General features: G+C 41.8%; 1 protein-coding gene across 2 annotated transcripts in view; it reads right to left on the reverse strand.

Moving 5' to 3' along the window:
- The window catches only part of RRAS2 (RAS related 2), a 36338-nt gene extending 15247 nt beyond the window's left edge, over positions 1 to 21091 (reverse strand). The window contains exon 1 of one of the 2 annotated variants that reach the window (XM_030451273.1): positions 20713 to 21091. In XM_030451273.1, the coding sequence (XP_030307133.1) occupies positions 20713 to 20817 (105 nt within the window). In that variant the 5' untranslated portion in view covers positions 20818 to 21091. Of the gene's footprint in view, positions 1 to 20027; positions 20103 to 20712 lie in introns of those variants that run through there. The other variant, XM_030451274.1, reaches the window with a different exon arrangement.
- Positions 21092 to 21892: the final 801 nt, after the last annotated feature.

Consider the following 21892-nt stretch of genomic DNA (forward strand, 5'->3'; position numbering starts at 1 on the left):
TTCTTCCAAAATACAAAAATTAAAAGATAGTGCTTGCAAGCAATGATGCTTCCCACAATTTACTCTGCTTCCTACTGTTCTAATGTATAATGCCAGCACTGATATGGCTATCCAGGGAAAACAGATGTAATTTGTAACTACAATTCCTGTAATTATTCAGTGATGTGAAACATTTGGTAACTTCTTGAACAGTGAAAAACCAAGACAAAAAGGAAGAAGGGTGTTAGTTATAGTGACAGAAAGATAATATGAACCATATACAAGCTAAACCCTTTGGGAGTTAATTTTGGTGCATAACACTTGACCTTACACTCATTTCCAATGATGTTTCTCTAGACAGCCTTATGCTAGGAAATTCCACAGATTTCATCCATGGTTCAGCAGGACTGACTTGGCTCAGGGATTTAAGAGCCACAGGGCTTCTGGAGCATCAACTCACTGTGCAGGTCATACCATGGAAGCTTAAAGACTGAAATCAAACTGACTGACTGATGTGCTCTGAAGCATCCATCAGCACCTCACCCTGTTACAAGGCAGCTTCACCTTCCTCAACCTTGCTCATGCTGCAGCAGCACAGAAAATAATCTCCTTTTTCTCCCTCAAAGCTAGCATCCAAGGAAAGCTAGTTTTTACTTAGTAAAAACAGCTCATGCTTACAAGTAGAAATGAGGAGTTTGTAACTGCTAAACAAAGAACTGAAAAATTCTGTGGGGAAAAGCCTAAGAATCCACTCAAACACTTCAGATTTGCCTGGGGAAAAGAAAGGGTCATTGCAATACAGCTCAAAAAGCCTCTTGATGTATGTTCCAATCATAAAGGTTTAAAGAATAACAGTTGCAATTGAAACAGATTAACTGCCTTTTTGCTAACATCCTGCCAAGCCTAAACATATTATTCAGGTAACTTCCAAAGAATTAGTCCATCCTTAACACCTTAATTATGGACAGAGGGCACAGGTTACATACCTGTAACACCATTACTGATAAGAGGGGTTTTTTAGATACATATTTTGAGAGGCATGTGAACATCACTTTAAATATTAATTTCCTTAAAAAACAGTAGGTTGATACTTTTTTTAAACAGCTTTCACCTTTTAAAACTCAAACTGTACTTTCACCTCTTTCAGTTCCTGGCTTACAGCTCTCCACACTGCACACCAGCTCAGTATTAGCAGCTCACCAGCCTACGACTAATTTATAATTCTCAAATATCTCAGAATCAAATCACACCAAACACCGAGTACATAGAGACCTGCTTCAGGCAATACATGCATTAAACTTTGGCCTCTTGACTACTTCCTGGTGAGGCAGTTTTTATTACTCCAGATCAGAGAATGTACACTTTCACTGTCTGTTAAGACTTCTTTGTAATGCCTCGAATTAATGCCTTTAATGCCAGTAAGCACTTACAAAGTTCTTTGAAGGCAGCTATGTAATTTCTCAAGTCAAAACATGTCTGAGTATAAAACGTACTCCATACTGCAAGAATAGATCAGTCTTGAGTTAATTTAATTTCATGTTTTCTTCACAGTAAATATGCACAAGAACTATTAACACACCAAGTATTTAATCTCCCTGATCTTGGTCACTTGCAATTCAAGGAATGTCTAAAATATTTGCTACATACTATTTTTTAATTCATGAAATTTTATCAGGTTCAGGCAGCTTTCAACATAGCAGCTCCCACAAGATCTTCAGGATAAAGCTTTTTACCTCAAGAAGCATATAATCTCTTTAAGACCACATATCCAATTTTAGGATGTGTATAACCATGCAATGGGAATAGAGCTCTAAGTGAAAAGAAAGTAAGGTTCCTAAAGAAATCCCCTGCTGAGGCAGAAGTTACCAGAATGTCTTTTTCTCATACACGCTATGACTACAACATCTTAAGATATATGGTGTAATGTGAGAGATTTTGATTTATAAATGTAACTACAGTGATAGGGTAAGACATTTCAGTTACTGAAGAGCTATATCAATTAATTCTAACTAAAACACAGCCAGCAACAGACTTCAGATTAGAAGATCCACATTTAGGGCATTTGAGAAACATACTGGAAGAACTGAAATGCAGATTGGAAAAGTTAATTCTATGGCAAAAAAGAAACTCTTGAGGAGAGTTCAGGTATTCATGTCAAATTAGAACTTTTAAAATACTGCTTATTAACTGGACTTTTCAGATTGCCAAGCCTAGGTTAAAATTTGGGCCCCTGCAATTTTATTAATGCAGTAAGAATTTTCTTCTAGCCCAAACAAGCCTGCAGGACAAAGCCTCACTTCAGCAAACCTCCTGGATTTAGTCATGTCAACTCCTACTTCCCATTTTAAGTACCTGGAAATGCTGGCACCCTGGGGACTATAGTGCAAGCTAAAGAATAACATTTATTTAAGTCAATACCTTTCTGATTCTGAAAGCAGTAAGGTAAAAACCTATCTTAGGTAAAAAAAGCCTTCTTCTACCTTCACCATTACATTTCAGTTCTCTATCATGCCAGGCACTACTGTCACTTGTGTAGGTTTATATTTACTTGGGAGCAGACACAGAACTGAACAACAGTTTAGCAGAAAGAGCCAGGTACAAAGGCTGAGGAAGGTAATTTCTCCATGTTCTTGGCTGTTAAAACATCTGTTAACCTCACCACAGGCTGTATTTCTGTGTTCAACTAGTCCATTAAACCCAGAGCCTACAGTTTTGTAGAATGATTCAAGCTGGGATTAAGTATTTGTAGGACAGTACTTCACAATCCCACTGAAGTACATGAGCAACTTCCTTCCAGTAGGAGAGGGAGGTTTTGCCATTCCCACTTGTCACCTTCCACCCCAGTTCCCTGCTGGCTGCCTGCAGCACCATCAGCACAGCAGGCAGCTCAAATTGTTAACTATACATTTACAAAATTCTCCACTCAAATGCTAGTCAACTGCAACCACCTTTAAATGTTCAGATAATTCAGGGAAACTTACAGCATATCATGAAAAGAGGCCTTTTCCCCAACACTCCCTTTCTCCAGTTATATATAAAAATATATAATATTTACATATAATTACATAAGTATGCATGTGTGTGTGTGTATCAGAAGTGCCAAGCTGGGACTGAACCAGACAAGTGAAAACTTCTCTAACAGGACAAGTGGTATGATGAAACCTTCTAGAAGAGACACAGAATCATTAGTACGTATGTAATTAAAAGTTAAAGACAACTCTTTCAGAGCCAGTAACACATTTATACTATGAGATCACTGTAGTCACAGATAGTAACTAGTTCCTGTCCCATAATTTTCTTTCTATTACCACAATTAATGCCACAATTTTTGAACACCAGCTTGGACAATATCCAGCATAAAAACACACAGTTTCATTAGTGAAGTCTAGAGTACTTTATTTTTCAAGGATTTATTGACTAATCATTAGAGGCTAATTACTTTCGAAAAGATATAAAACAGCACTTAAATCTAGTAAGAACTATTGTGTCAGAAGATAATCACAGTTCTAATAGCTTTATTTGCCCAAATTATGTATTTATTCAGCTCCAACCTTTTGGCCTGAGTCTAAACTGTCTAGACTAATTTTGTACACTAGAGCCAATTACTATAATCTTTAAGTATTCAAAGTGCCATAACCAGAAGTGACAAGAATGCTGAAATGCCAGCTGTGTTATTTAGCCATCTATTTTCATTAGTAAAGACAATTATTAGTAGCCCTTCCCTCGATATCCTCACACACAAAGCAACTGCCTTTTTGAGTCATGGAAATTTTAAATTACGATGGAAGAATTGGTTGCCTATCTATGAAATAATGAACTTCCTGAAAGTGTGTTAATCACTCAGGAATGCCAATGTCTGAAGCTGCATGATGCACCTATTATCCTGGCAAAACTGCAAAAAAAATCAATTAAAATCAAAACATTATGAAGCAACTTCCCCTTAGATCTGAACAGCTTGCAAGCAGCAAGATATCCACAAAAAGCTCACACTAAAGAAGCTACAATAGCAATAATGTGCTAAATACACTTTCAAAGAGGCAGTTTCATGAGACTTCCTTGCACCACAACAAAGTCAGCATAAAAGGCAGCCCAAACCAGGCTGATTGAGTCAACATGTGCAAGCCTCATTCTGCAGCTCACAAGCAGGCAGCACCTGCCATGCCCTGACACCAAGTACTTCTGCACATCCTATCAGTCATCACACACTGTATTTTAAGATGAAAACGTGCTTTCCGCCACCCAAAACAATTTCTCAGAAGTTTGTGGCTAAGCAGTGAAAACCCAGCTAGGGGGAGAATTTGTACTGCTCTACAAGTGTTTCTCCCAGGTGAGCTGGGAGTTTTTTCCAAAGACTGACATTTCAGCATCAGGTTTTTAGCTCCAACACAACAAGAAGTAGTGACAACCTTAGTTTGGGATTTAGAGATGAACAACAAAAAACTTAGGGATGTTTTTTTGCTTTGTCTCTAACCTCAGGTGTCAGGTTAACCCACCCAGTTGAGAGAGTGAAAAGAAGAGAAGGGGATCTGTACCAGACAGAGCAGGCTGTGTGAGCCCTTTTGCTCTAGGGACAGTGTGTACAGAGCTTCCTGGCACACAAGCAGTCCCCTCTGCTTTGTTTGACTGCTTGGGCACGTTGTTCAACAGATATGATACTGACAGAGGGGAAGAAATAAAGACTGGACTCAGTCATTGACAGCCAAACTTAGCAGAGCAATGTGATAAGTTACACGACCCTTGAAGCAAGACAGAGAAATCCTACCCCACCTCTGAGATACATCCAACACAAAGACTTCAGTGATGCAGGGCTGACCTGAAATCACGAGGCATGATGCCTGCTGAAAAGCACAAGTATTTTAAAAAGAAAATAGTCTCTCAGATGTAGACACTACTACTTCATAAGGAGAGGTTCAAAGTAATATCACTATTTTCAAAAACTTCAGATTTTTGTAAGAACAAAAGACCAGAAATCAAATACACAGAGTTCAAGGAACAAGCATGGAGTTGAGTAACCAAAACGAAGCCACTTTGAAAAAAAGTAATACTAAGTATTTTCCATCATATATCAGTAAAGTACAGTATTTCCCTTTCCAGCCTAAACAGTGCTGGCAGAGAAGTCAGATCCTGATGTGCCCGAACAATGTATTCACAGTCTCTCTTACTACCACCAGCAGCAGATTTCCAGATCAAAGGTTATTACTCCTTTGCTTCTGACAACAGACTGGTTTTCTTACCAAGGGGTAAATCGCAGTACAGCACAGGCAGATTGTTTATAGTAAGAAATGCAACATTTCATTTCTGACCTTTCAGAAGCAACCCATGTGTATTGGAACTTTTACATCCCAGACAGCAAGCTGAAGCTCCCAGAAGAAATACAAGAGGTAATAGGGAAAATTTTTCCCTGAAAAAAATAAAAATAACCAAAAAACAACCTCAAAACCATAACAAAGAAAACAAACAACCACACAACAACAACAAGAACAAAAAAACACCATGCAAAGCAAAACCAAAAAACCCACCAGACTCATGGTTGTGTAGTCTTAGAAGTTATTTTCTCCATAACTGTGCATATGCCCATGCTACACTTGCACCCATACCTCAGTGGCACAAACAAGCAAATTCACTTTTAAGCCAGAGAATCTGCAAGAGAACACCTGAAGTTTATGTACAACCACACATTTTCTGTGCACCTCACCCCCAACCCACACTTGGCTATGCTTAGTGACAGAGTATCAAACTGTCTTACAGTCTTATCCAGATTATTTTACAGTGTGCATGAAGTCACACCAATGCCACAATCCCACAGCAAAGAAGGGGGAGATGCCTTCCTGGCTGAAGATGCGTGGATGACCCTCCCTTTTTGTTCTACCAAGCAAGTGGCTGTACACAAACACCTCCCAGCAGTGTGGAAGTCATGAAGCAAAACTGTTCATAACAGGAATGTTTACATGGGAGCTTGAAAGAAGCAAGTTCTTGAGAGGACTTATCCCTCCAAGTTAAGGAAGACTTGAAAAGCCCACCATGATGGATAATGTTGCAACTTACACATATAGGGAAATGCAGGCAGACTCCAATTCCAGGAACCAGAAATTACTGAGTGGGTTTAGGGTTGCTAATCAAGATGTGAGCAAGATCTCACAGCACAGAGCTACTTGCAAGTAATGTCTTGCTCAAATCAGCTTGGTAGCTCATCTATAGGAAAAAGGAAGAGACCTTAAAGCCCCAGTAAGAACAATTTAAGTGCTCTTTAGGAGTAGCAGAATTTTCAGGCTCAGCAACTTCAGATGTTCAAGTCAAAACCATGTCAAATGGAAACACTCTTATGGTGTCAGATTTTATTATAAATGCTTTTTTCTTCAATATTGAGTCTACATATTTAAGCAAGCATCAATTTCCATCTAAAAAACCCATATTTACCAGCAAAACATTTGCTTATACTAAAACCAACCACAGTGCTTTTTCCCCTTCATCTCTGCACCTGCAGGTGTAGTAACACTCTTAGTCAGCATCACCCAAAACCAAACGGCAGGGAAACACACAGGAAACTCAGAGGGAGCTTACATTTTGCTTGGAATTGCCAAAGACACTGCATGGAATAGAAAAAAAAATTAAATTACTTAACATCCACAGCACTAGCAATGCTAGATGAATATTTAATCCAACCTTTGAGCTAGAGGACCTAAGCTATTGGTGGTAATCCTGTCTTTAATACTTTTAGACATTATTATTACTATTACAATGACTATTTTACTTTTTTTAGTAATTATTCCCCAAACCAAATGCTGTCTTACTAAGGCAAAAATAAATTAAAAAAAAAGAATCTTCAGTGAGGCATCAAAGTAACAAAACCCAGCAACACTGTATGCTAAGGAGGAGCATTAGCAGCCTTATTCTCTCATGTTAGGATCTGCTTCACACTGTACCACCCCACAAACTGCAGTTTTATGTGCAAATATCTACTTTGACATTACAAAAAGCCACATCTATTATCAACCACATCAAGACACTGCAAGCAAACATTCAGCTGAGGTGCTACATAACCAAACACCGCCTGTAGTCAACAAATGTTTTTACAGTTTGGCCATTTATGGTAGCAGTAAAGAAGGCAAATGAAAGCCTGAACAGTTTTACACCAAGCAGCATTACTTCCCATGGTGGAGCTGATTTTAAGTAACAGATTAAAAATATGATTTACAGTAAGCACTACATCCACAGACCACCCTTTGTTGTTAAGGGAATTCACCGATAACACAGAAGCATCTGCTGAAGTCACACAGGACCTCAGGATGACTAGAAAGCAAGGTCTAGTGATTGCTTCTACATCTTGTTCAGCAGTGTTAGAACAGGTTATAGAACAGTTCCCTATCCACATTTTGTGAGCGAGGTTTTTCTGAGGGGAAGGGGAGCTTAAAGATCACAGTGACAGCATACACTGTACACAGTCTCATATTGAGAACTTATGACCATTGAGAGAACACAAACCTCCAGACCAGAAATGCTTATCCTCCTTTTTTCATTTTTCCTTTGCTCTTTACCTAACCCTCACACTGGGTTCCTCAGAGGAACCACCTGTGCTGCAGAGACAAACCTTGCAGAGAGAGGATTTCTAGTATGGTGTTTGCTGGTGTCCCAAAGCTTTGTGTGCTCCCACCCAAAGGTCTCTCCTTTCTGTAGACAGCAGCTTCACTTCAGGGAACTGCCTGTCCCAACCAGAAGAGCACAGAAGCACCATCAATTTACCTACAACAAAGCTCAATTCAGTAAAGCAAAATGTTTTTCTACTCCACGTTATGTGCAGAATTAAGAGGACAGCTAAATCTTCACAGCCACCCACGTATGTCCACACAAACCTTCAAGGGCAGCTCTTTACCAAATTTCCCTTAAATAGATGATTATTTTCTCCCTTTCCTGCTATTCCTGTTTTGAATAAAACAATCTTATATTTTAGCAGGCCTTCAGGAAAATAAGAGGTGGAAGAATACCAACAAAAATTTAAAGCAATTGTGATTCTCCTACACCATACTCATGTTGACCACTTCATCATCCCATCCTCCAGGCTGGCTGGCTTTGGGATTTTTAGGCTTGTTACAGGTCTGAACTTAAAAACTAAGGGTTCAAATTCAGATACTTCAGTTTAGTAACAGCATATAGTCAGGATTTGCTTGGGGGGTTTCCAGCGAGGTAGTTTCCCTGCTGTCCCCTGAGTGCTCTCGATCTGACAAAGAATTTACATAAATTCTCAAATAAACTTGTTTTCTAAACTGACTGCACAGAGCAGCCAGACCACGATTTGCTTCATTTGTATTAGAGGATACATGTCAACTTCTCTATATAATATTCAGAACCAGAAGAATTTCTGGAAGGGAAACCATTCCTCCTGAACTACAACCTTGCTGCTCTTAGTTACCTTCCAAAGCCTGCCAAAGCAGCCCATTATTCCCCACCTCATTTCTGGAGACCATAATCCAAGTGGAGGCTGATGCAAGAGTGCAGAAGGCACAGCACCAGAAGAAGTAACTACCCCATGCAAAGTGCAAGAATAAAAAACGACAACTTGAGAATTTCTGCTGCATAAGAGAGAAATTATAAAACCCCAAACAAAAATATTATCAGCAGAAAACATTCGGGTTCTCTCCCCTCCAAGCAAGTTCAGAAACTGCAGCAAATAAATAAATTACCTGAGCTAAATCATAGCATGTACAGAAGTGAGGAACTCAATCCTCACTAGCCAAATTCACTGCATTCTGCAGCCCTCCAGTTCTGTAGAGGTTGGCAGCACTTGAAAGCGTGGCTTTATCACACATCTAGTGAGGAAAGCACCTTGTCCAGAAGGAAAGAACATTCTCCATCACCTAATAGTACTCGCTTTCACTAAGAAAATAGTCTACACAGCAGCTTCCAAAGACAAACTTTAACATGCAATATTCTTCCCTGGTCTGACCAGCACAAACAGTTAAGCAGGACATTAAATAAGGGGAGAACATCATTATTTGATTGCTTTCTTGAGCAAAGAACTCATGCAAGCTTTTGTTTCAAGTTAGAAAGAAATAGCTGTGCAGTTAATGTCACTTTAAAATGTGTGAGCAGTGAACAAAGACCTTCAATTTGTTTACTTTCAGAAGGAGGTTTTAGAATGCATGGGGTTTGATCAAAGGGGGAAAGGTTTGTTTTGTTTTTAATTAAAAAAACTACGGCTATTTCCACTCCCATATTCTACTGAGTGGTGATCTTGTGGTAAAGGCATTCAGTGAAGAGAAAACAGTGTGGAATGCTCAGGCAGGCAGCCTTCTGCACCCAAACCACAGGAAAGCACATTAGTTTCTCATTTTTATAGATCAGAAACACACTCTTCAACTTCATCATCCTTAGACTAACAGACTCTTCAGTGTTATATAGATTTCCAGTAATCACAGCTGAAGTTTCTGGACAGGCAGTACATCAGCATGGCAAAGAGAAGCCCTTCAGAACACCTCATCTTCTTGCTGGTTAACTCATAGGTAGACTCAACTCCATTCAAGCAAGAAGTTACAGAAACATACTTGGATGAACAGGGTTAGCATCTCATAATGGCTACCAGCACCAGGGAAACACTGAAATACTTTTAAATTTCTCAGGCTAGTCGACTGGCATGGGTATACTCATGTACTGAACAGGCAGCTAAAGTGCAGGAACCGAAGGAAATTTTTAAGTTTTAACATAAATTGTTCAGCTGTTACAAAACTCAGTCTCAATCAATTAGTCTGAAGTAAGTGGCTGCATCTTAAATAATTCATTTTCTTCAATCCCCCCAAACAAATTATTCCAGATGACCTTCCTCTCATGCAGAGAGGCAGCCAGTGCTTTTTCAGAAGATCATGCCTAAAAATGCAGGGCCTCTGTTTATCTTCTTCAGAATATTTGCAAATTGAAGAAATGCACAGAACACAGAATTTCAAGGTGCAATTTGGCACTCAAACCAGAAAAAAACCCCAAACTCTTAAACCCTGAAAAAAAAACCCTAACTCAGTGGGATTTTAAGATTCCAGGTGACAATTCCACTTAGCAGACATCCAGTCAGCACAGATTAGATTATTTTCAAATTCTTCTCAATGTGAACACTTCTATTATCAGTTTCCTTTTTTGGGAGCAGACTTCTGGTGTGTCAGTTGAAACATTCAAGTCCTCCCACAAAACAAGTCAAAGCAGCTATGGAGGAGGGGAAGCCACTATTAAAAATGTGTGGAATGTAACCTAGTTGGAAAAATGCAGATAATGCTTCAGATCTGAGGCTCTTTTCCCATACAGTCCAACCAACACAGATAATGGGCAACTTCAAATTTACACATATTCTGAATTTTATCAGCCTTTGTAGAATATGCATGACTAAATATTAAAGTTTCACAGACTCTTGCTCCACTATGTGATCTGACACAGTCTAAAGTCAGAGAGACTTCAGCTGAACACCCTTTTAACAGATAACAGCTCACTACCCTGTATTATATGCAGGAGGCATTTTGTTTGCTCTACATGATAAAAAAAACTCTTAAGTCTCATTCTGCATCTTGAGCAGAGCTGGAGTAGGTTAACTTCCTCCATGGCACAAAGCTTCATGCAGTTGTACACACATCACCTCCAGTGGGTAGCCCACTGCAGAACTTTTTGCACTTTGGAAGCTGGTGCTATCACATGCAGAAAAAATAATGCTGCACCAAGAACTAAAGAAGTATTTAAACCATACACATGATGTCTGGAAAGAGAACTGTGGACCTGAAAAAACTGGAAGCACAAGCATCCAAACCAAAGCTAAGCTCTTAACAACACTGTTGGGTAGTGACAACCTGCTAAAAGACAAAATTAAAAGCAGCAAGAGAGGATATTCAGACTGGTCCGTGCACTGGCAGAACACTTTATTCCTGGAAAAAAAAAACCAAACAAAACCAACCAACCAAAACCCCACAAAACACAAACCCCACCAGACAAAACCATATCTACAGAGACAGAATTGAGACAGACTTCCACATTTTTAAAACTTTTTTTTTAATTACTCTCTAGGCAGTAATGCAAGACACATTCAGGTTAAGGTATGATGCTTATGTGGTAGGAAGGATCTGGGCCTCAAAAGTTCACTTTCTAACTTGAGGGTCTGAGAATTGTTTATCACAACAAAGTTCTCTGAATTCAATGCAGCTCCACAGGACTGCTGCTCAGCACAGGAGGATTTTGTCTTTAAGATCCCAAGCAGGACCTCAAGCTGAAAACTCCTTGCAAGGTGAGAACTCTCAAGCAAGGAGGAATATCAGTTAAAAGGAAGTCAAAGTACAAGAAATCAAAATGGTACAGCACATATATCTATATATATCACATATAACTGTACCTTGGAAATCCTTGGTCAGGATTTAGATACCTTCATTTGGGGTCTGGGAATAGGCAAAGGATGATGCAAAGATGTATGTTTCTGAGTGACTCTAAGACAAACTACTAGAAAAAATACTAAGCAGCAATTGAAACTGCAAGACAAAGCTGAAGTTCACTGATAATTGTGTTCTTAGTAATGCTGGGTCATGCAAACCTAGAATCCTTTTAAATACTTCACCATTACTTGTTTTCTTGGGGTTTGCTAATGAAGACTTCTTAGTGTGAGGCAGCAGAAGCAGGCACTGTTTGCATTTTTAGTAGCATCTTTTGTCTTACATGGTAGAGTTGGTAGCAGATACACAAGTCTATTTATCAATTACATTTTTTTTAAAACATGTGAATAAAGGACCTTCTACCCAAAGATGTCAGATCTTCCACACAGATTTATCACCAGCATCTTACTATTTCATGTTCTGCTTACCACATAGAAGAAAAATTCTCAGATTTACTTGTAGGTTTATAGATTTATATCTGCTTAAATCAGAAATGCTGATGAGCTGAGCAAATTAATTTTGCCAGAAAACCCCAAAATGGTAACTGCAGTGATTTAAAAATTTCTCCTTTTCTTAGCAAACATTTTATATTTATATATATGTATATGTAAATATTATACCACTATAGTTAAGAATACTTAGAACAGGATTGGAAAAATAATTTACACGTAAGCTGTGTGGAAACTGAAGTATATTTTCTGGCTTAAAAGAGAGACACGATAGGTATGAATGTGTACCCAACGTTAATCTGATGAGAAATAATGCTTTCCATAGGTCTTCATAACACAAAGATCTTTGTGTAACTTTGGTTGTTAGTGTTGCACTAATCTTTGTGCTTGAACTACAGCACTTTTATGTGTCAGTGCTAACATCCAGTTAATTATTAATGCACGCCGGTCCTTACTTTATGCTATCTTTAATAGCACCCTTTTGCGTACATTCCTACCGTCTGAACTCACTCCCATGTCGATTTGCCAGACGCTACAATTTACTTCATGGACACAGCTGAGAAGCTGGTACAGGTCTGGTGAAATGAGCAGGACTGCCAGACGAAGTTGTTTGCAGAGCCACAGAGTGAACCAGACAGAGTAACCGATCTGGGTAAAAACATTCCCTGGTTATTTTTAACTCTGATTGCTTGTGGAGTTTCAGTGAACTAGAGGGAGTAAATAGCTGTAGTGGTAAATTGCTGTGGCAGTGCAGGGACCTGCTGAGCACTCTTCCTTACTGGTAGTATTAGCTTATCAAATTAAAGTCATAGTTAAAGCAAAGCCCTGTTTTTCAGGCTTGAAGAGTAAAAACATTTCCTGAGCCTGTGCCTCCCCACTGGCTGTCCCTTCCAAAGAGAAAACAAACAATCAAGTTGCCCTCACTTCAAGGCCATTCAACTTTTCCAGCTGCACCAGCACCCTGCTTCAATCTGCAACAGTTCAGCAGAGCCCTGGTGGGGCTCACACACATGCACATACCCACAGACACACACCCGCAGACACACACCTGCAGACACACACGGCCCTTGCTTTCCACTGCAGTTTTGGGGTGCTCCGCACAAGCCTCTGGAAATGCATCTCCTCCTTTTCAGTCATTTGTTGGCTTTTGTGTGGCCACACTTGCATGTCACAAAACTCACCACAGACTTACTCAGGATCTCCACCTGTAAGGTGGCCTTACAGCACTTCCCTGTCCTACCAGACCAGTGCACTCCAGCCCTCCCCAGTCACCCCCACCCAGCGCAGGCTCCAGGCTCTGTGGGTACTCCAGGACAGCTGAAGTGCAAGTTCTCCAGCCTTTCCCTTTCCAGCAGCAGATAAGAAACCCTGACCTCACTTTAATGACGGGCAATGTGCAGCACAACGCTTGATTAGCCGCAAGATCAAGCACTTCAGATGTGAATACGTGACCTGCTTTAACTTCACCACCAACAGCATGAACCGTGCACATGCACTGCATTCCAGCCAACCCCCTCAGAAGCAACCTAGGTAAAGCAAGCAATCCATTAAAAAAAAAAAAAAAAGACATTTTTACCTCACTGAAGTTCAATCTAGAAGCAGTGCTGCCTATCAGGCATTTGACACATTGGGATGTGACCAGCTCAGGTACGTGCGTGGTGTCATCAGAGAATAAAAAAGGCAAAGCAAACATCCTTCTTGTCTGCCATCAACTCCAAGTAATTCAGTTATAAAGAGTGGAAAGAAATATTTTCTTTTCTATTACCTGTTCCCACAGAGTACCTTAGAGGTTATTCTGGACCCAAGCTGCAACCACATTTAAGCTGTGAGGTAGAACATAAAAATGGCAAAGCACAAAATGTAAAAAAGAGCTAAGAAAAAAATTTGTTTACAATCACAGGACATACATCTCCTAGTAAAGAAAGACAGATGTCAAGACAAACAGGAGCGGCCTCACAAACTGCACAGATACAATTCACCGGGGATCCAAATCAACTCTTAATAAAAGATTACTGCTACTATCTGTCTGCATTTCAAAACACAGCAACTCTGTAAGCAAATCAATTGCTAGACGAACAGTGCCTATTGGTATTACTACAATTAACTTTTTCAGTCTGGATCCCATTCAGTTTATCTCTCCCAGCAAAAAACTTGTCAATGTTTAGACACGTTTTATGCAAAGCAACAGCTATGAGTTACAGGTCTGACTTCAGTTTTAATGCTGGCTTTACATACCTCTTGAAATAGAACAGATTTATAATAAGCACTGCATTTACCTGCATGTTACATTTTCCTTTAATGATGCTTATGGCAACAACTAGAGACAAGACCACCAAACCCGTGCAGTTAAGCCACCTGTATCATCAGAACCAACAGAGAAATTATCCACTTGTGTCATACCAGTCTAGACCTTAAAAGTGACTCATTTAGGAAGGTTTGCAAAAAACTCAGCTTCCTACCAGCTAGCCAAAAGAGTGTTACATTTCACTTCATGAAGCTGATGTTTATCTTCAGGTGCCTTAAGGAGCTCAGTCACATTTTCAGAGCCAGAAACGCTTCTGGTAAATGCAGACAGGTCGCATAAGGTATACAAACACAAGCCATTCAGATCCTTAAAAATTCTCTCAATATAAGGGCTCTACTTATAAGAGCCACCCTCTACCACTACTACTGCATGCTGGAATTCAAAATTCCAGCCAAACCCAGAAGCAGGAGCCTCTCCCTCCAGCAAGGGAAGGAGGAACAGGGCTCCAGGCCAGCGGCTGCCTATTCATCCCCAAGAGTGCAAAGAGCATGCTGGCCAGTAAACTGGGAGGCTGTGCCAGCACTCCTTGTGCAAGTGGCAGTAGAAGACAACCTGATAACCAAAAGGTACATCAATATTTACTTGCTATATAAGCAACTGCTGTTAAGGGTTAACAAATGGAAAGGTGCCTTCTGACTGCAGTGTGGTTTAAGTTATTCCAAAGGAACTTCACTTTGGGAAAGGATTGCAAATTCCTAAAAACCAGAATGATTAGTATCTCAAAATTTAAGTATTGGTCCAAATTAATGCCAGCTTTTGAACCCAGACCAGTTCTACCTTCTATGTATATGAATACACTCCATCTCTGCTGGGTAAGTTACAAAGCATCATACCACTGCTAGAGCCAAGTTGCTGACAGGAGCTGCCTGGAGGGTGTGCAAAAAGTCTCTCCCAGCAGCTGATGCTGTTCCTTGTGACACCTTATAAACAGCACCAGGCAACTACCAGGTAAAAGTGCAGAGTCTGGTCCCGTCTATGAGCTGCCATGCATGCAGGACATCAGCAAATCACACTGTACACTTTCAACTCTGAACATCAGCTATACCAGAACACTAACACTCAAATCAATACTTCCTTCTTGACTGCAAATTAAGCCTGAAGTTATGCACATTTCCCAAGCTGGAGGAAGCCTGAGACACTTCTTTTTTTCGTAGTAGTGCTGAAGGAAGCAAGGAGCCAAGCAGTTCAAGTTTCACATGAAGTACAACAACTACCCTTATTATTCCAGGTGACTGCATCACAAGTGCTTTGTTTTGATTGGGATTTTTATTTCCCACCTTTAACCTCAATAAATGCCAACAGTCAGTAGCTAACTCTCCTAACCTGTGTTTTGTCACCTTGCATTACATTGTACTGCTTACCAGAAGAAGGCCCCACGCTTTATCAAAATGTAAGCATACCAGTCCTAACATAGCCCTGCATGAATCTGCAGCCTGGAATTCACGGCATTTTATTCCTTTGGTTTTCTTATGGGCTTACTTGAAGAACTTTTTCTTTTTTTTTTTTTTTTTTTTTTTTTTGACAGCCAGCAATGGTTAGTCAGAATACCTAGAAACTGCAGAGGGATTTGCACATCCCCCAAGTCTAGCATACAAAAGCAGCACACTAAGACATCAGAGTGTGACAAACATCCAGCCCGCCAGCTCAAACACCAGCTGCATTTTCAGTTGTTGCTTTTCAATCTGCTTTACTACTTTATTTCAGAGCTTTACTGTAAATTCAGAACAAGTTATTTTCCTGCTCAACAGCTTTACCAGAGATAAAATATATTTTGGGATAACCAACCTTTAGCTTTATTGCTAGTTGATGAGAACTAACAGTCTTATAAAAGTAGCAGCTTGGAAAAGGAAAGGAAAAAGGGAAAAAAAGTCTGAACAGCTCTCAGCACCCATCTGCACATCGTACATGCTTGCTTTCAGACAAGCCAAATCTACATCCAACTCATTTTATTCACTAGTTCATATAACAGAAGCTAAGCTTCAATCAGAACTTAAGAGACGGATTAAAGAGCAGTAAATACAGCATGACATCAGTAAGCAAACAAAACACACATAAAAAACCCACAAACATTGGACCCCTGCATACATTTTATATTAAGTGTTTTAGCAGTCTTGAACATGTTTATGCATTACAGATGATTGACAAACTAAGCTCAACTGAGCCACAGTGAACCACATCCAGCCAATACCATCTCAAGGTTTTAGTGACATTTATTAACTAATACATTCTTGTCAGTCAACAAAGTCTAGTCAGAATGCAAAAATGTATGTCATTTGTCACGAAACAAAAGCTATGGAAGAAAAACAGTATGACAAGTAATTTTAACAATTCTAATCAAAAGCATCTACTATTTAGTGGAACAGATTTGAAAGAATAAAACATTAAGGGCTTTCTTCCAGTCCACTGCTAGAACTAACTATACATTGTTCAGTTTAACAAAAAAAAAAAAAAAAAAAAAAAAAAGCCAATGGCAACTGCAGGATAAAAAAAAATGCAGAGGGTGATGAGGTATTTGCTAGGCTGTATTCCTTTTGAGCAAGGAAACCTGAATATTACAAAGGGCTGAGTTAGAAGGGAATGTGGGGTATTTTGTGACAGACCTCTGCATGACAGCTGGAGAAAAGCTATTGTGGCAACAGCTGTGTGCTCTGCACAGCCCATGCTCCCAAATACCTCAGCCTGCTATGAGGCCAGTTAACTGCTTGCAATGCATTTTAGAAGTCTTTTGCCTCTTGGGATAGGAGCATGATGGATTATCTGTGTATGTTTTAAATAAGAGAAGGAATGCTTCGTTCTGTCATTTACAGTTCTACAGAATGCCATGGTGTACTGCTGAACTATCATTCACTGCTGCTTTTCTAAAGCCTGTAGGTGTAACAGATCCCATCTACTCTCCTCTACAATTAAAACTTCTTCACTTCCTGTCTTACCAAAGCACAAACTCAAAAGCAGTAGGTTCATATATCATATCCTGATTTAAAGGAAATGATCTGATATTTCCAGGATGAAACCCTGGCCCACCAACAGCAATATCGAGCTCTGTTTATCTTCCCAGAGGAAGAATTTTGAAGAACACACCAGTTGTATAACCACTGAAAGCTGTACTTGTTTCTCCAACTTGTTTCTCCAACTTGTCAGATGAACTTCTGAAAAGTGAACCCAAGATCCCAAGCAATTATAAGCAAGTGACCATACATCTCATGTACCATTCCTACTGCATTGTACTCATTAGCACAATGATGCTGAACCCCGTACGTGAAAGGGCTTTCTTTGTATGACATGGGTTTGCTCGCTCAGCCTCCTTACAAAAACATTGTTGTTTTAGCTCAGATTGAAGCAAAAAAATCTTCAGGAACTGATACTCATACAGGACACCCTGCACATCAGTGCTTTATGTGCTCATCACCACTAAAAATGAATCCAACCTCAGCCATTACTACTACTACTGTTGTAAGAACAAATGGTACCCTTTTTTCCACCAACGTCTGAATAAGGCTGGAAGATATGGATGTGCTGTTCACAAATCCCAGAAAGCTGAATGAAAGCTTTCCTCCCTTCTTGGATTCTCTTAATTTATTTTAGCAGAAATGAAAAGTTTTCCTATTTTCAAGTATGAATCCCCCTTGGTCTCTCAAAGATGAAACATAAATCATGGCACATGCTTTCCCATGGTATTCTATTACTTCAGTGGTACTGTTTACAGAAAAGTAGATAGCAACACTGAAGTTGAAGCAAGACTATCTGTACTTGAGTACTGTCTGATGAAAATTAAATAAAGTATAGACAAAGTACATTATAAGAAAGCAAGACCAAGTGTGGAAATGCTTGCTAGTATCAGTAAAAAGATACTTAGCTTTTTAAGCTTCAAAACCAAGCAGGTGGCAGCAATATTTAAAGACAAGCAATAAAGAAGCAAGAGACTTGAAACCTTTCACTGACATCAGGATTTGTCATGGGGCAAGAGCTAGTTGTGATCCATGTTTTCATGAAGACTACAAGTCTGTCTGTCCTAAGAAATTCCAAGCATGTGACCTGCTTGTAACCGATTTTAAAACAATTCTGAGAAGTTTCTATGCAGTCTTAAAAGATAAACAATGTATTTGGCAATACACTTGCCATAGAGAAACCACAAAAACAGTTGCATGGCATTGCATACACTTGATAACATCATAAACTTTAAGAGCTCAGGAAGATACTGTGGTGTATAGATAATACACCAATCTCTTATTGTCCATAACTACATAGCAAGCATGTAAGAAATACAAAACTCTTCTAAGACACCTGAGGGTCTCTTCAGAAGGTCTTATTTACAAGTTATTTCTTTTTTCAGAAGGCAGAATTTTCTACTAAATATCTCTTTGTGGTGACAAGATTTCATCTCAGCATAAAGCAGCTATGAGCACAAGTATTTTGTAGATAATTTAATACAACCTGACAATAAGTTGTTTTGAAAAATTCATCCTCAGCATGTTAGCCTAACACTGTAATACCGTAATGCTCACCATGTTTTCAAAGCAAGCTCTAACTTTTATGGCTATTAATTTGAAGACATTTATGTAGGTGAAAAAGCAGAGACATGTTCCTCTTTTGCACATATTTTCCAGAAAGCAAGTGTCAGTCAACACCTGAGCCATACCTTTTCTTTCTACAGTGGTGTAGCTCAAACTTTTACTTCAAAGAATGAGTCTCTGCCAGCACTCAAATACTGAAATTATTCAGTACTCAGGAGCACCTTCCTGCTCTTAAAACCAATGGACATACCAAGGAAACAGGTGTGAGCTTCACATACTTTTTCCTCTCCTTACATCTTTAATGGAAATTAAAGATTTGGTTTGGGTTTTTTGTTTTTGGGGTTTTTTTAAAGTTAAAATTCTCCCAAAACACGTGGTGACTCCTGAGACCCATTCAGCAACGTTTTCCAAGACAGCAGCATCTCATAAGTGAATGTAAGCTACATCCAGCTGTACACATTACTGTCACAACCAGTTTAGATGTCCACAGGAAGACAAAGACAATACCATCTAAAGCAACAGTACCATGTTTGAGTGACTGACATTCTAAACTGGCTTCAATCAACCACAGTAATCATCTCCATATACAAGCAGTGAGGAATTAAATCCACACATGAAGATTGCAGTTGTTCTAGTCTCATTCCCTTCAAACAGGGGAGTCAGTATCTAATCACCCATCTACACATCTGACAAATGAGACACCTGTACAACACAGATTTCCATTCCATCTCAAAAGCATTGTTCAAACTGATTTACTACTTCCCCTAAAGTGACAATTATTTTAGTGTCCTGCACAATACTGGATCTTCTAAGCAGTCTGTATCTAGTACTTACCCATATTTTCTATGTAGTTTATATATCCTGTATTTCTAGTCTACTCTGCAGAGCTCAAACTCTCAGCAGAATTTACAGCTAATGAACAGAGGTATGCATGCTGTAGTGAAGAAACTAACTAAAAGTATAGTCTGTTTGCTATGGGATCATCTGTTCTGACCAAGTATTTTTTTAATAATACCATTGCCCTAAGGGTTAAAAGTGTGCCTTGCTGTCAAACAGTCTGTCTTAAGGGGTGGGTAGAATATGCCTCTCCTTGGTGCAAATAAGGAAAACAAAAAGTCATTCTCTCCAGATTTGCTCATCTGCCATCGCTATACAAGCAAGCAGAACTAGTTGTCTCCTCCTCCCACCATAAACAGAGGTAGATTAGTAACACTCCCATGACAGGCATAGAAATGCCAAAAGCAACAGGGCAGAAAGTGAAAATACATAGAAGGGGTATGGCTGAATTAGTGGCAGAACAGGAGAAGGGACTCTTCCTCGTAAGACCTAAATGTACAGTTTACATCACTTATTCTGTCACGGGTTTTACTGGAAACGAGGCTAGAAAGTTCAATACCCAGAAGTTAAAGCATCAACAGTAAGAGCCCAGCGGGGCGGCGGGCGATGGCAGCACAGCGCAAACACAGCGTGTCCCGTCCCCGCAAAGCCTCCTCCAGGCTCAGGGGGGCTGACACCGCTCCCTCGCCCCGTGCGGGGCCGGCACAGGAGGCGCAGGCTCAGCCCCGGGGTGGCTATTTCGGAAGCGGACGCGAAGTGTCACCGATCCCCCGGCGCGGCTCGTTACCGCCACCGACGCTTCCCGGGCGGAGCGCGGGGCCGGACCCCGCCCGCGCCACCGGGAGGCCACCAGTCCCAGCGCCCCGGCGCTCCGATCGCCCGACCCGGCGCAGCGCAACCCCACCCGGCGGCACCGGCCGCTGGAGCCGCGCAGCGCAGCCCCCGGCGGCCGCCGCTTCGCGCCCTCCAGAACCTTCCCGGGGGCTCTCACCGCGCCCCGGCCACCGCGCCCCAACCGCCCCCCGGGGGCCCTCAAGGTCACACCGCCACCTCCCCGTCCCGGCTTCCCGCTTCCCCACCCCGCAGAGCGGCCAGCCCCGCCGCCGCCAGCCCGCGGCGCCTCCGGGAGCTGCCGCCCGCCGCGCCGGCCCCGGCCCCCCCGCGCTGCGCGCCGGGCAGCGCCCAGGCCCCGACGCCGCGGCGGGGCGGAGCGGTTTCCCCCCTCTGGCTCCACGGGCCCTCACCTGGATGAACTGGATGGTGAGCGCCGACTTGCCCACGCCGCCGCCGCCCACCACCACCAGCCGGTACTTCTCCTGCCCCGGGCCGTCCCTGCAGCCCGCGGCCATGGGGAAGCCGAGCGGAGCCGATCGCGGCAGCGCCGCCGCCGGGTCCGGCGCTTCTCTCACTCTCTCTCTCTTTCTCTCTCTCCTTCCCTCCGCTCTTCTCCTTCTTCCTCAGCCCGCTGGGAATGAGCGGCCACAGGCCCCGCGGCTCCTGCCCTGTGCGCCGCCGGCAGCGCCTGCCGAGCGGTGCGGCAGCGCCAAGAGGAGCCGACCGAGCACCACCCGCCCCCGCAGCCAGGGCGCCGCGGCTACAAATGGCCGCCGGGGGGCGGCGCCCGCCTGCTCGATATGCTAATGAACATTAATATATGCATGGGGGGGCGTGGTCTGACGCTCGCTGCCCTGGCGCCGGGTTCTCCAGGGCAGCAAGAGGCGGTCCGGCCCGGCCCGGCCCGGCGGGACCCCGGGGGAGCGGGACCGGGACCGGGACCGGGACCGGGACCGGGACCGGGACCGGGCAGGAGGAGGTGGCGAGCAGCGAGGTGCCCAGATCCGACCCCTCGGCACCACCAAACCTTTTGGTGTTCAACGTGACAGCCCCTGGGTCAGCCCTCTCCCCCGCGCTCTGCCTTCAAACCCAGCGCAGAGCACCAGGTAGTGATCACAGACAGGCAAAAGATGGGCAGCAATTGATGAACAGCATTATTTTTTTCTTTTTTGTAGCTTTATAACTGCATCCAAAGATCCCAGTAAGAATTGTTTTCTGTTTGTTTTACAGAAAGAGGTAGAGAAAGTCTCAAGTAGAGAGATGTTACAGTCTAAAACCTTAGATGTTCAAACACCTGAACATAATAGTAATTTACGCATAGAAACAGTTGTCTTGTACTCCCTGTGCTGTCACAAGACGGAAGCTGACCCTCCAGGAGAGGATATCAGGCAGGGCAGGATCAGCCCTGGAAGTGCCAGTCTCTACTCCCTGCACTCTGAGCACCTTCTCCTCTCTCACAGCAGCTTTTGCTGGTAGCCCTGGTGTCAGGATAAAAGAAAGGACCTTACACGTGAATAGAGACATGGAGACGGGGATACAACACACCCCAGGTTTCATTTCAAGATCAGCTAACCCAGGAAAGGCTGAGTG

The sequence above is a fragment of the Calypte anna genome, chromosome 5 (genome assembly GCF_003957555.1).
Source record: "Calypte anna isolate BGI_N300 chromosome 5, bCalAnn1_v1.p, whole genome shotgun sequence".
In the NCBI taxonomy this organism is placed as follows: domain Eukaryota; kingdom Metazoa; phylum Chordata; class Aves; order Apodiformes; family Trochilidae; genus Calypte; species Calypte anna.